The sequence below is a fragment of the Triticum aestivum genome, chromosome 2A, assembly GCF_018294505.1.
Source record: "Triticum aestivum cultivar Chinese Spring chromosome 2A, IWGSC CS RefSeq v2.1, whole genome shotgun sequence".
NCBI lineage: Eukaryota > Viridiplantae > Streptophyta > Magnoliopsida > Poales > Poaceae > Triticum > Triticum aestivum.
The window spans coordinates 473,325,139-473,341,132 of NC_057797.1; the positions used below are offsets into that span (position 1 = coordinate 473,325,139).

General features: G+C 40.8%; 1 protein-coding gene across 1 annotated transcript; it reads right to left on the reverse strand.

Moving 5' to 3' along the window:
- Positions 1-1,194: 1,194 nt before the first annotated feature.
- On the reverse strand, positions 1,195-13,576 carry LOC123189031 (dynamin-related protein 3A). Its single transcript, XM_044601352.1, has 20 exons — positions 13,146-13,576; positions 11,730-12,012; positions 11,613-11,641; positions 11,419-11,520; positions 11,049-11,117; positions 10,881-10,940; positions 10,255-10,368; positions 9,870-9,918; positions 9,423-9,529; positions 8,091-8,183; positions 7,876-7,968; positions 7,665-7,802; positions 6,907-7,020; positions 5,458-5,592; positions 5,313-5,337; positions 2,859-2,980; positions 2,623-2,769; positions 2,067-2,119; positions 1,860-1,959; positions 1,195-1,786 (listed from the first exon to the last, which is right to left on the reverse strand). Exons 1-20 carry the CDS (start codon positions 13,500-13,502, stop codon positions 1,661-1,663), a joined length of 2,316 nt encoding a protein of 771 aa, XP_044457287.1. The 5' UTR covers positions 13,503-13,576; the 3' UTR covers positions 1,195-1,660.
- Positions 13,577-15,994: the final 2,418 nt, after the last annotated feature.

Genomic DNA, 15,994 nt, shown 5'->3' on the forward strand with positions numbered 1-15,994 from the left:
AATATGGATGAGACGAGGATGGGGACATATTTGAAAGCTATTGAAGAATAGGGTTGGGTACTAACTAACTTGCTGCCTGGTTACAAGTTGTGGCAAGTTTTGTCTAATATTTAGGACAATACATGCAATCGACTGTATATAGTGATGGATTATCACCAACATTCTGTTAATCATGACACTTATTTCAAAATAAGTGTCATGGTTTTAGTTCAAATTTTGAACTAAAATCATGAGACTTATTTTGGGATGGAGGAAGTATCTTGAAAGCATGATCTTTCTTTTGTGTGGCTGGTCAGAGAAATCTTTTTTGTCTTGAAATCCAAGATCTTTGCGTACCATCCGGCAGCAAATACACATGTGCACACACAGCGTTGGTGCTGCAGCGTAGGATATGCCTATGAACTGATTCATGCACATGCCATATAAGAGAAGCATTGCGGTCCCAAGGAAATCTTCTGTGCAAGTCTGTTGAACGCTTATCGTATCTTCATTCAGTTTGTCACGCCGGCGTCTTTGTGCTTGTCAAATTACCCAAGGAGTACATTGCAAGGACCAAGTGGACGGGACAATAAAGGCGTGGACAGACGTCTCCAGATATATACTCCCTCCGTTCTGAATTACTTGTCGCAGGTATGGATGTATCTAGATGTATTTTAGTTCTAGATACATCCATTTCTGTGACGAGTAATTTGGAACGGAGGAAGTATATACTAATAATCAACCACGCCGCGATTCAGTTGGTTCCACAGTAGCAATCAGCTAGTACAAAGTTGAGTCACTTATTTTGGGACAAAGGGAGTAGTAGTTTCTCCTACCCGAGGACCAAGCGCTAGGCGATCAAAACATAAATATAAATCGAAGCAGAAAATGATAATGCAGGGTGTGTGTTGGAGAGTAATGCTGATGCAGCACCAGTGCGTTTCGAGCATGCGAGGTCGAGAGACCTATTCGCAGGACAGCCACTAAAGCATTGCAATTCTTACTGTATGCGTTTTGATCCCATATAGTTCAAGAGCTGAATGCTGCCGACACACATTGCACCTTTTAATAAGACTAAAAGAACTAGTACCGAATGATAGAACCGATACCTTGCTAAGAACATCATGATTACTACATGATGCGTAGCTCAACAGCAGATTCGAATCTTACCAACTATATATGGTGGGGCTTTCAAAAGAAATTGCTTCGCATGTGTTCATGACTAAATTTTTTGTTTAGATGCTCCTGTAAAATCGCAATTGTAGCGTTGCATGATAATATCAGTGCAAGTGGTTCCCCGTTGTCAGGTCAACAAGGGGGGTAACATACATACTGATCTACTCCGGATGTTGTTCCATCCATAGCTTCCGATTACAAAGAACTGCCTTTGTAGAACAAAATTTGGATGCTCAGCTCAAAACTCAAACAAGTACTCCCTCCGTTCCGAATTACTTGTCTTAGATTTGTCTAGATACACAGGTATCTAGCACTAAAATTAGTCTATACATCCGTATCTAGACAAATCCAAGACAAGTAATTCGGAACGGAGGGAGTAGCTCCAAAATGATTGAGGATTGGATCAAAACCAAATGAAGAGGTGCCCTTTTTTGGCACCTGGGTCCGACCAACATGCCACATGAGCATGTTCATGTACATTTGATGCTTCTTTCAACTGTACAAGTTAAGGGAGGATACCCCTAGGATTGCGATTGCTGAGTCCAGGGATATTCGGCAGGCCAGTGCCATACTCAGACAGGCTGTAGCCCCTCTCAACCTTCTCAGCTTCAAGGGGAAATTCCTCGAGCGTCTGAAAAAATACAAACATCAAATGGATGCTCGACACATAAGTTGACAAGAACATCTAGGAGAGGAGTAAATACCCTGTGTGCCTGTTCAAGAACTTGGAGCGTTTCTTGAATACGCTGCCGTCTGATAAGTACTTCATCTGTTTCCCTCAGCATGTCATCAAGTAGGCTCTCCCTGCACACCAGATCGTCATTATATAATGATTCTTCCAGATAGAAAGTAATCTGAAATTTACGATTGGGTTGCTCGCTAGCAAGTACATAAACCAAAGTGCAAGTCACCTGTACAGTTTCCGAATTAGAACGTTGTGGAGCTCCCGCTTTGTGTGGTTCACCTTAAGTAAAAGATCAGTCAAAACGCCAGTGTCACCAATACAGACTACTTTGGAAGTTAGATTTTAATTGTAACACTAATTAACAAGTAATGATACTTTGCTTGGCACAATGACCAGCGTTGCTGGAACTTTATGACTTTTAGCAGCAAATTTTTAGTTCATGCAAGAAAATGTCTAGGTAGGGACAAAAAGAGACAAGTAAACCTCTCTTGAGAAGTAGTTTTTGTCTTTGATTCAGAGTATGCCAATATTACATACATCTACACCAGGAGTTATATATTATAACGTCCGCAATTAGCATCCCAGTGTTTTTTATTTATATATATAATTTGACTGTTGGAGGTATTTTTTTTAACAACAGGTATGTTAAAGCTCTCTAACAATTGGAGCAAAGAACAAATAAGTCAGTAGAATTATATGGCAAATTCACCAATAAGTAGGTGGTCAACAAGGTATCTTTAAGACTTTAACAGGTATCACCACATTGTAGACACTAAACTTACCAAAAAATGCATTATAGCTTTGGGAACCGCATCCTCAATACTCTTTCTGACAATGTCATAGTAAGATTTGACCAAAAGCTTCACAATAGCTATCTCTGTTCTGTCCCGGTCAGTCTTGTTTTCTGATGGTTTCAAGGTGCTAGGTGGCTAGTAAGAACAAGGATAAGAATTGAAGATGAAATATGAAGTCCTGATGAATTACATATTGCAAAGCTCACTTGTGATAGTAAATTCACCTCTCTTAACCGAATCATAGAGTATAAGCTATTGAGGCTGTAAACTCGTGGATCTGACATGCTTGACAAACTCCCACCAACAAGTGAGTGACCATTCTGGCCTCCACCTGCCACACTTGTTCCTACATTGATTGTACCAGATTTCAGATCATAGCCCAAAAACATTGTCCCAGATTTCAGATCATATCCCAAAAACATACTCCCTCCGTTCCAAAATAGATGACTCAACTTTGTACTAACTTTAGTGCAAAGTTGGGTCATCTATTTTGGAACGGAGGGAGTATCTCCTTATATACAACCGCAATAATTGGCAGAACTGTTTGATATATTGTAATTTGCAGGTATTGAACACTTCAACGTATAGAACTTGCAGGTACTAAACACTAAGACAAGTTCGAATATAAACAGAACATATTTTGGGCCAAAGTCTATAATATCGAGGCTGTGTCTCGGGTGGCTCCAGAAAGGATGCACGGGATACATGGAACAACGATGTACAGTGTGCTAGTTAAATGCCCCCAGGATTTATTTACTTCTTATGTATGTCTAAGTTGGCCTTTCTCATCAATCATTGCTGCCGTTCAAAGGTAGATATCATTATATACTGCGCAGACGAAGTTAGAAAACTTTGACCAACAATGCCCAAAACATATTAATCAGTAGATTTTTCATATAAAAATACAAACATGTCATTATATTATTACGTAATTTATAACTAGGTAAAGTAATGGGCAACAGTGTGTATTGGGTAATGATCAATGGTGTGTACTGGAGACTGGGTGCACTTGAATTACTACCTCACGTAGCATAGCTACACAACATTCATCTAGCCCGTTTAAGATGGCCCATAGAAGCAAGGCTCGTTGTTCAGTTGCATGAAGGCTAAAATGCAGAATATACTCTTTTTTGGGGAAAACAAATGTAGAATATACTTTGAAAAGTAACTAATCAAACTTCCTCGGCAACAAAATTATCTATAGGTAGATGGGACGAAAGCGGGTGGTGCGTTCACAGCAATGACGCTCTAACACATGCCCTGATGGATGGTGGTCAAGACAAAGAAGCAGTCCGGATGACCACAACTCCACTAATCCAATACTGCTGTTTCCATGGTTGCTCATCTCCCCGTGCGGGAGACTTTTTTTTCTAAAGGGCTTGTATTAATTACTAATTAGGCAAAAGTTGCAGGCTATATTGCCACCAAAGCTATATATTTTTTACCAAATGACCAATCGCGCTTGGAAAGACTAGGATTTCCCTTGCCTGGGATCCAAACATACTCTCTGTCGAAATCTGAAATGACAAGTAAAAGATAATGGAGGTAGTATTCAGAAATATGATAGTTTATATCTTATATGGGCAATCCAATCTCATCACTTAGCAAAAAGGATGAGTCGAAGTTCCCAACCGAAGGGTATTCACATCATGTGGCTTCCCAGTGAGTAAATGTTTCTCCACAAATAGATTTATAAACCAAAGGCATACAGGTGGGTCGATTTGGTCATATCATATTGTATTTCAACTTCAGATCATCAGAAGATTTTTCTTTTGTCCTGGAAACAGCCTCTTACAGAAATGTAGGGAAAGGCTGCGTACTATAGACCCAAAGTGGTCGGACCCTTCTCTGGACCCTGCGCAAGCGGGAGCTACATGCACCAGGTTGCCCTTTTTTTTTTGTATCGTATGAATTGCCAAGCAGGATTCAAATTGCCTGCGTTAACCTGTCGAAACAGCTAGGATTAAGGACAGGTTATACCAGCCAGGTGCAGCAGTGACTCGTTAAATTCGTGTTAAACCACTATGTGGCTAACCATGGGCAAGTTTGGGCGATTTGCACATCTGAATATCACGTCTCAACAAGCAACTGGTTATTTTCTTCTAAACAGGAAGTGAACAGATGGTATTATGAATACACTGATGCAGCAGTGCATGGCGATTAGCCAATCACATATATGTCCAGTTCTGACAGGTTGGGCCATGTGATCTAGGAGTTAATTCATTGGTACCCCGGCTGCTCAACGCCTGGCCTGGGGCTCGTTTGGTTGCATCCTGGAGAAGCCTGGGTAAGCCTGACCTGGATCAACCGGCACCTTGGTTAGCCTGAACCAGGTCTTCCCAGTTCAGGCCACTAGGCCAGGTTTCAGCTGGAAGATGATGATCCATGACCCCGAATCCGCCAGCACCAACCATAACCAGCCAGGAAATGGGAACTTAAACCTCTTAGACATATTACTAGCAAATGAACAGTGCTTAGTTATTCATATTATTATATAACTGGTTCAAATATGAAATCAAATGAGCTATCAGGAAAGCATGACCCAAATGCAACATCATATGAATTCAGTGCAACCCAGATTGACATCGTGCTTGCACAGAAGTTACAATGATAAAAATCTCCAGAGCAGAGAAATGCAGATCAAGCATACTTGTATAATTACAGCTACACTGGTTTACCTGCATCTGTATCAGGCTGAAATCCCTGGTCAGCAGAAACACAAGACAGAAAATGAAGTTGGGTAAAATTGTTAATATCATGTTATAACACATCTAGAAAACAAATTTTGAAACAGTAATAAGATACTATTTGAGATCTGATAACCTTCTCAGCTATTGCTCCTCTGGAAGTATCTCTTGCAAAAACAGCACGTGACTTTTGACCTCTTTCAGATTTGAGCTGTACATTGTTCTCAGTAGAAGATTTTAGCTGCGCCTCAGAACTTATACCAACACCATCCTGCAATAAGTGAAGTGGAAAAAAGATGTAACACCTCCCCTCGAGTCTAAACAAAATCAAATGAGCTTAGCAACTAATTAGAAATGTTGATGTATGTCAAGTACCATCTTCTAGTAATCTGCAATTAGATGACATGTATAAAACACACAAGTTGATTCTTTGTAAATTCGCTAAACCTTGTGGCTCAGATTGATTTATACCCGGCTTATGTTTACTAGCAATTGTACATGTCGAATGCATGTTTCTCAGAATATATATTGCATACACATAGAAAGTATATGCTAACAATATGAGGACAGCCATATTTAGGCCCTGTTTGGTTCGGCTGTGGATTTCTAAAAGCAGCTGTGAAAAATCTGATGTGAAAAAGATGTAGGTCATTTGGCAAACCAGCTGATACAGCTTTTTCAGATTTTGGCCCGCAGCGGAATCAGATTTTGGAAAGCACGTCCTGAGCTGCTTCAGCTTTTGGTTCAGATTTTGGCAGCGGATTTCTGGAATCGGATTCTGCTGGGTTCGCCCTTTGGTTCAGATTCTGCTGCGCGGCAGCGGAATCTGTCGATAAAAGCTGAACCAAACAGGGCCTAAGATACAAGTGTACTCACTACCAAATTATTTCTTATCTTACAAACTACTCGAACAAAAAATATCACGCATTAGGCATGACCAACTATCTATACCAACATCTAGATCTGTATTTTCTTGTCGCCTTGACGTCTGTTCGCCCCAGTCGAAGATAGATCAGAATTTGGTCCTGGGGCTTCTGTTATATCTTAATTTTATTAGTTGTGTCAACAATTCTAACTAATCATGTAGTAATTCAAACAAAATCAAATTACTTATATTATTGTGACAATAGTAGTAGTTGACTGTGCTAATACAAAAAAAAACTCAACACTAAAAATTCATGTTTTCACTCTTTTTTAGTGAAGTGAATTCCGCGAGCATGCTGACAGTATGTAATCTGTCAATACGATTTTGACATAGAATTATTCAAGTTAGGAACAATTTGTGTATGAACACAACTTCCATCCACATTGATTCCAGAGCCATCATGCGAGTTGACCTACTCCTTTCAATTAATTGTTTTCTTCAAAAGGAGCGGTTGCGGGTGTCGTTTACTATTGAATTCTTAGTGACATTAAAAAATTGATTAGTCATGCTAAAGAGAATAAAACTACTCCGCGGATAGCACCAGCAGAGCAGTCGAATGCAAAGGTTCATTGTTGAAGGTACATCCCAGTCATCCACATTGGACTTCTCCTTTACGTTATTCCGGAATAGATACAAAATCTGAGGTGGAAAAGATGTTACCTTATGAACCGATAGTGAAGTTGGTCCTCTCGAAGATAGACCTTCGTGCTTAGCAAGTTCAACAACCTTGCTGCCTCCAATAAAGCTTGAATGTGAGGTATTTATGTAATCCATCTGTAGAAATATTTGTATAATTGCATATAAGAAAATAAACACAAAAGACAATAAAATGGAGCTATGTGCACAAGCGAATAACAAATCAAGACAGTCATTAGCATCTATCTGCAACCCCAGTGTCAAGTACCAATCCACAAAGTTAAAAAAAAAAGGTTCTTCATTGGAATAGATAACGAACATGTAACTACCATAACTGAAACCAGAATATAACATGGGAAAACATGAATTAGATTGTGAAAAAACTAAATACAATTACAACTGAGATAGATCGTCATAATGCTGAGCTCATAATAACCTAACTTGTTCAACAGTATTTAAAACATGACTGGTAATAAATGCATAAATAACCAACTTTTGTTAGGATACTCAAGACTGTATCCTTGCATTAATACAGGGGACATGAGAACAGTAGGACCCTTAAACCAGAGTGACAGGTTATAGCAGCCACATTGTTAAAAACCAGCTTCTTTGCAAAGCATATCCAATAGTGTAAGATGAAAGCAACCAATTGTTTAATGGTTGGTTACTTTAGTTGCAGGATACTGTGGATAGTAAACACCCCGAAAATTAAACTTTACTATTGGAGAAATCCAATGGTTACTACCAATTGGCAAATAAGAACTCAGAATATAAACACTTACCTCCATTTCAATAATATGAGTTATCATTGTCTCCGCAGGTCGAAGACCATCTCTCAAGAAATTGCTAACTGATTCACCCATCCGTCTTTTAAGAATTGGGTATTTCTGCAGCTCACTAGTTAAGCAACCATGGCTAATCTGCATTATTCAGGATACCTTATAACTAACGTAAATAGAGGTTGATAGGAATAATATAGTTACGTGTACATACTTTGACTAACTCGTCATAGATAAATTTGGCACACTGAAGACTTGGATCAAGCAAACGGCCTATCTGCTTTCGCACAAGAATCTCAAAAGGCACCTACAATTTATAATAGAAAAAAAAACATACTTCTGAGCATGGAGGAGTCCAGTAAGAAGACATTAACTGGAATAACAAAAATTTAACAAGAAAGGATTGCATCATCCAGAGAAAAGGTAAACCTCTGGCAGAAACATAGCACCCTTTGGACCGTCAGAGTTCTGTATACTCGTGCGGATATCTTCATCGCTTATATTCTTGCAAGGGTCAATTTCCTTCATATAGAGTAAGTAACTAAGAAATGTGACCACTAGATTTATCACACACAAAAAAGGAAATATGTGAACCACAAGATGAAACAGGTGAAAATTATGACACATACTGTTGCTAAAATGATGGGAATTTAAAATGTAGTTTGTAATGCCATATAGCTATATACGAAAGTAACACTAGCACGAGGTAATTGTTTCTGCCCAGAAACTAAAATGATCTGCAGGAAGATATACTAGTTTATTACAGTGCACAACTTTTTTCCCTACAGCATGTTGATATAGGGGCACAACATTTAAGGCAGAAAAATACTATAATGTGACTATGGAGAGCAGAACCCTTCCTGAAAGGGCAGATCTCAAGAAAATTCTCTGGTAAGGCATACTAAACTATCACAAGAAATTCCCAAAAAAGATAGAGGTCATCACCAAAGAACCAGCCATTTCACAAAATGCAAAATCAGTCTACATACAAAATAACTAAGGAAAAATCACCAGAATAACTTAATCTAGAAAATGGTAGAAGTTGCTGTTCGCTGTGAATTTGTATTTTATTTTTATTTTTTGCCACTGTGTAGGTCAGTTTATGACATGAAGTTTATGTCAAAGCATCACTTCCCACATTTATGCTCTCATAGCACCCACTAAAACCACTTAGCTCATGTAGTATTGTGAACAACATGGAGCCCAACTGACAAGCAGCAGCAAAGCGCTAAGGAGGCAAAATGGAACCTCCATCGCCAGGACCTGTTCCGCTCACTGCCAACCGCCCGCATCACTATTACACTGAAGCATCAACTGCTGCACCATGTTCCCAGCTGTGTCGCCCTGCCATGCTGCCCAGTAAGCCCAACTGTGTATCTAGTGGGTTTGCAGCAGCAAGGGCTTTCAGTTGTGACTAGATTGAGATTTTAAGCATGCGCTAACAATAACTGATGCATGCAGTCATTTTTCTCAGCAGCTGGCTGATGCATTACCAAGTCCAGGACCAGGAGTAACATATGCATGTGCTTTAGGAGTAGAAAGAGACACTCGCTTGTTTTTAATGAAGCAAAGGGGTATATTTGGCGGAGTGCTAGATGAAGCATAATTCTGTAACTAGTGAGTAGTATTTTTGTAAACTAGTCCCAGGGAGCACTATTCTCATTATATGCAAATTTAATTCTCATATTAACACACAGTGAACTGTAATAACATGGATACATGTCTGCTGTGTAAATATGTCAAGCTATTGCTTTTGCAAACCTCCAAGCTTTTGACAAAAATTGACTGAAAAATGTAGTGAATTCTTGCTCCACCAGAAAGCTGATCTGTTGACACTTTATTTTTTCCCTCCACCATCGAAGAAAAAGCTGAAAACATGAAGATATTATTAACATTAGAAAAAGAATAGCATTGGGAAAATCAAACACTTCACAAAATAAGTTCTTAATATTCTGACATCTAAATTGTCATGTAACTAAAAGAGTTCCACAACGGTAAAAATAAACAAGCAAATGCTTTCTAGACAGTTAAGATAATTTAAAGATATAAGTACTTTTTCTGAGTTTTGAACTGATTATTGAATGGAACCGGACTACGAAGGATTGTTGATTGAGTCACCATAACAGCAATAGTTCTTAAAAATAGCAACAAAACAAAAATTAGTAAGTTAAGGTTTTACAATGAATGGAACAGATCATTCTTCCTTACCTTCACAATATTTTCCCAATATGTTCAATAGTTTGACTCCCTGACCAGCCTGCATATCGAAGACCAGAAAGGCAGGGTTGAAAAGTAAAAGAAAATGACACTAGAAACAAACCAACATGTGCGTGAAACAAGAGAAGACCAGGTAAATATATAGTTACTAAGAAAAACAACATGCATAAGGGAGTCAGGTGTGATGCGTCATGTATGTAGTTCAACAGAGCATGACATATGATAATTGTAATAGCTAATAAGTGATTCTCATGCCAATGCATATAAGATATAGCAAACTCTAAACTATGCACAGTTAAGGCATCCCAGCAATAGACAATTTCCATCATAAAGCAGGTATTCACAATTTATACTTATGTAATATCAGTATAATTACCGTCGATTCTGCCGTATCACCATATGCAGCATGTTCCTTGGCAACTGCTACCAACTGAGCATTTATTCGAGATTTCAAACCTGGAAGCATATCTGTGATGTGCTTTAGTAGAATCTGCAAATAAGAGCCAAGAGTTGCAATGATGAGGTGCACAGATAGAATCATTAGATGTATTAATATCACTTATGGAAGCATCATAGACAGTGTCTATGGATAAACGAAGGTGCCCATAGATAGTGCATCAATACATACGGCAAAGGCTTGACCTTTTTCAGCAAGGCGTTCATTAGTTACTATTCAAGAAGTATTATATTTCATTCACTTAAAAGTTTTGTTAACCACACCAACTTTTATCAAGTTAATCTCTCAGTTACATGCTAAAACTAGAGGTTTCAACTTAAACATGAAAAATCATTCATTGACCCACTATCTTGCAGTAAATTGAGAATAATTCATCCTAGATCAGATTAGGGTCAAAAAAACATTTCTCCTGGAGCCTGAGTATGTTGATGTTTGTTCAGGATATTATTCGTAAGTGAAGTACAAAGAGATTAAACACATAAGCAACATAAGCAATACAGGGGCAAGAAAAGTACAACTAATACTTAACAGCAATGTGTCAATACCATATTTAACTTCTTGGCCAATTGAGGAACACCACAACATTGTGAAAGACCATGATAAGCCTGTTAAAAGAAAAGAAAATAAATACAATCAGACACAGCTTATAAGAAAATATGCCTAGTCACAATGGATAGTACTGCTGCAAGAAAATTCACAGGTTCCAGGCATACAGGTAGAGTCGAGAAAAACTTCTCCTCAAAGGCAAGTGCATCTTTGATGCTTCGGTTAAAGTTGATGTCCTGTAGGAATCATCCACTTGTGTTAGATTAGAAGTTAGAACAAATAACTTTATCTATTTAGGCAGTAGTAGCATTATCATTAACTGCTAAGATCCAAGTTTAAATAACCAATTGAATTCACTACCAACACATATCAAAAACTAAGAAGTTAGAAATATAACAGCACAGCACATGAGTTTCTTGTCGTGTTTTTATGAGAGAGAGAGAGAGAGAGAGAGAGAGAGAGAGAGAGCAATCAGAACATGAAATTCAAAACGGCAAACAAAATTATCAGGGTTTGTGGTTTTGCCTCGGAATATACCTCTTGGCTGCGATTCACAATACCTACATAACCAAGCTTGAGGGGGATTGCATTTCCCAGTAAAAAGTTACGAGCATCAGTACCCCTGTCCATGATGTCCAACTAAGGCCATTGAAAAACAAATCAAAATTGTCATCACAGAAACAGAGTAAGGTAACAACTTTGCAGTATTAATTTTGTACACACATTAATACCTTGGTGATAACACCAATTGTACGAGATCCTGCCAGAAAGACAGCAAACAGTTAAGTTTACACTTCTTAGCTACAAGGAACTTCATAATAAATTCTTCCATAGAGTTGCTTAAGTACCATCAGGATCACCAAGCCGTGCCAGTTGAAGAGCATCAGAATTAGCTAAATCTGCATTTGCGGGTGAGACGGCCAAGATAATGCAGCTTGGATGCTTGATGTATTGCATGATCATTGTTCTTATTCTTGACTCAATATCACTAGGCTGATCTCCGACCGGAACCCTTGTAATTCCAGGGAGGTCAACCAAGGTGATGTCAATTACATTTGGTGAGAAGATTTTCAGACGAATCTGTTTGTCAGAGACACCTTTGTTACCTCCAGCTTCTTTGTCCGTTTCCGACTGAAAGCAGGCAATATATTTCTCTCGTGAGAACATTATGAAGGCATGCAATTAATAAATAATACAGTTTCAAATATTACTTGAGAGGTGCTACAAATAGAAAGAGTGGAATAAGATGAATAGAGGGGGAAAATCAGTGTCTCTCAAGACTAAGATAAACAAAACAGAAGGAACAAAGTAAAATATTCAGGACTTAAATGTTTACTAATACAATGAAAACTTAAGTTAGACAAGAAAAAAATAGACATATAGACAAATACTGCCTCCATTCCAAAATACATTATGTTCGTCCTAGAAAGCCTGCAGTCAAACTTCTCTACCTTTGACCATCAATTGCCTGGGGGGGGGGGGGGGGGGGGGGGGGGGGGGGGGCTGGGCTTACTAGTTACTACTATCACATGAGAAAGCAATTACAAACTCTCCGGAGTGTTCCATTAAGGCAACCTTTCTGAATGTAAGTATATTTATCATGTATGATCCTCCCGCATGTTAGTGTCCAACTGGCTTCGGCATTTGAGCAAGGCTAACAAGCACCAATAGGCTAACAAGAACAGAACTATCTTCAAACTTTGTCCTGATGATGATTGTACCACCATAAAGAAATAATTGTGTGCACGAGACTGACTGGAAGGTCCATAGTAATGTTAAAAGTGCATGATTCACAATATCTGCTGCAAAGTTTAAGCAACAGTTATTTTCGACAAGAAAAACTAGTGTGAAGATGGACATTAACTGATAAAATTCTAGCCAGTACTATCGGCGGATGCTAGTGCAGAAGTAACACAGCATGTCAGCACAATTGTTGCTCCGTCCGCAAACTACAAAAAATGCAAATTATGAATAGTTGTAGTGGTACTCTTACGAACTAAATCCTTTACTTAAGTCATGGAATCAGCAAAACAAAAATGCCTATAGAGTACAAGAAGCGAACAAGCAAAGCTACAGCCGTCACCAAGGCTGACGCACAATTTTTGGGTAGCCAGCATTACAGCAAACATGTTGCATACACTCGGAAAACAAGCGAAGCTACATCAATCTGTGAGGCCGAGGCACTCGTTTCAAGCCCCCAGCGACAGCAAACATGTCACCCGCACGCAGCAAAGCAAAGCTGCAGTAATTCCAGAGAAACTGACCTGGATCTCGCGCTTGATGTGTTCGAAATCGTCGAATCGGCGGCCGGGGGCGTGGAGGAACTCGCCCCACTCCTCGGGGGCCGAGTGGCGCACGAGCTGGAGCACGAGGGGGCGGCGCGTGCAGATTTCGGGGCCCCTCGGGAGGAAGTCGCGGCCGACGAGCGCCTCCAGCACACTCGACTTGCCGCTGCTCTGCCCGCCGATCGCCGCCACCTGTGGCAGCTCCACGCCGGCGGCGGCTTCACCATCCAGCCGCGCCATGATGTCTTGCAGCCTATTGACGAGCGGGATCACGGCTTGCCCCACTGTCGCCGGTTGCGCCGCCGCCGCAGCAGCAGCCGCTGCCGAGTCAGCCATCGCCGCCGACAGTGTTGGGTTTTGGGAGACTAGAGGGTACGCTTTGGGGCTCTTTTCCTTCTTTTTCTTCGCTGGGGTTTTGTGTGGATGTGCGTATTGTGTGAGGTACCTGCAGCATCAAAACAGAACGAAAATTGACAAAATGGAAATGAAAACGGAAGTTTACAAAGTTTCCCATACAAGCGAAAACAAAACAACATTTTTTCGATGGAATTTATGGAGAAAAGGAGTTTCCATCTGTATATGTATAAGAAAACTCTTCTAATCACCCGGCGGATCACGTCGTTTCGTCCGTGCCAGGCCCAAGTGGTTTTATCGATCTATTTGGAAAATTGTATGAAGGAAATCATGATCTAGCTCGGATCTGAGATGTATTGTTGCTATAAGAGGAGTTGTATTGTCTAGGGTTCTAACCCATAGTTGGCAATTGGGGAAATCAACATGAACTTTCGGGCCACAGTCCGGCTGGTTATAAGCAGAGTAATGACAACTAGTGGTAAAGAAAGTGAAACGCTATAGTGGCAACGGTGACATCGGAAGGTGGAGACGCGTTGTAGACGCAGGAGCCATCGTCGTCGTCCGTTGTTGCTGAAGCGATATTGTCTGAAACACTGCACCTTTTTTAGTGAAGACTGAAAGTGTTAACTGAACCACCAACAGTTAGTCATGACATTGCCTCCTTGTAAGATTCGACGTGTCCTTATGACGCTTGTGCTGCATTACACCAAGCTTGGGTTGTCACTTTCAAAAACTCCGGAAAAGTATACTTAATAAATCGGCATCCTCCCAGGTGGCCTCATCAGAAGATAAATTTCGTCATTGTATCAACTATTGTGTCACCGGCATGTTATGCCTAGAAACTTGTCTGAAGAACCTTTATTGGGCAGTACCATGGACTAGGTATGGATTTTGAACCAATATGCTTTTTCAACTGACTAACATGGGAACTGGATGAATTTTCACATGCTCAGGAAACTGAAGTTTGTAAGCAGGCTTGCCAATCTTATGTACAATGAGAAATGGTCCATAATACTTATGTTGCAATTTTAAGGCGCCTCTGAAACCATAAACTGCTAGTCTGTAGGGAGACATTTTGAGGTATACCATATCTCCCACCTCAAAAACTCTCTATACTCTTTTAAGATTTGTATAATTTTTCATTCTGTTCTGGACTTGCAGTAAGTTGTTTTTTAGTTGCTCCAGCATCTGTTGCTTAGCAGACAGAAAGTTGTGAGCTTCTTTCACCTAGGGTCCAGGTATGGCTAGTTCAAAAATTATTGGAGGGGAAAAGCCATAAATAGCTTGAAAGGGCAACATTTTGATAGCAGTGTGGTATGTAGTATTATACCAATATTCAGCTAGAGATATCCAAGAGCACCACTTTAGGTATTGTACTTGCCATGCATCTCAGATAAGTCTCAACACATTGATTAACTCATTATGTTTGGCCATCAGATTGAGGGTGGTATGATGTATTGTACATTAACTCATTTTTCCAAGCAAAAAAATTATCCTTCCACAATTTGCTGGTAAATATTATGTCTCTGCATGATATGATCAGTTTGGGTGGTCCATGTAACCTGGCTATATGTAACACCCCGGATGTAACTTTCCCAATTTGTAATCCAACTCTTGCCGTTTCCGGCGTTAAGTTATATTTATTTCTCGGGTTCGGGTCTTTGTCTCCGTGTGTTGTTTTCGTTTTCATGCATCTCATATCATGTCATCATGTGCATTACTTTTGCATACGTGTTCATCTCATGTATTCGAGCATTTTCCCCGTTGTCTGTTTTGCATTCCGGCGCTTCGTTCTTCTCCGGTGGCCATTTCTAACTTTCTTTCGTGTATGGGGATTAAACGTTTCCGGATTGAACCGAGACTTGCCAAGCGGCCTTGGTTTACTACCGGTAGACCGCCTGTCAAGTTTCGTATCATTTGGACTTCGTTTGATACTCCGACGGTTAACCGAGGGACCGAAAAGGCCTCGTGTGTGTTGCAGCCCAACACCCTTCCAATTTGGCCCAAAACCCACCAAACTCTGCTCCATCATCTAGAGCGTTCGATCACGATCGCGTGGCCGAAAACCGCACCTCATTTGGACTCCCCTATCTCCACTTATGCCTATAAATAGCCCCCCCCCCCCGTTTTTCGGATCTCTCCTCCCCCACGAAACCCTAAAAATTCCCTCGCGCCGGCCGGACGTGTCCGACCCAGCCGGACAACTCGCGCCACCGCCGCCGACCAATCCAGCGCCGCCATGTGTCGCCCTCCGCCGCCAACAGCCGCTGGCCCGCGGAGCCCAAGTCAGGCCCCCACGCGGCCCGATCCGCCCGCCGCCTCCTACCTCGTCCGCCGCCGCCCTCTCCAGCGCCGGTGGCCGGCGCAGCCACGGGCCACTACCGCGCCCTCCTCCTCCCGAGCCGCACGCGAGCTCGTCGCCGGCGCCCTCCGCCGCCGCCAGCCCGCGGTTGCCGCCTCGCCGCCGGCGGGTC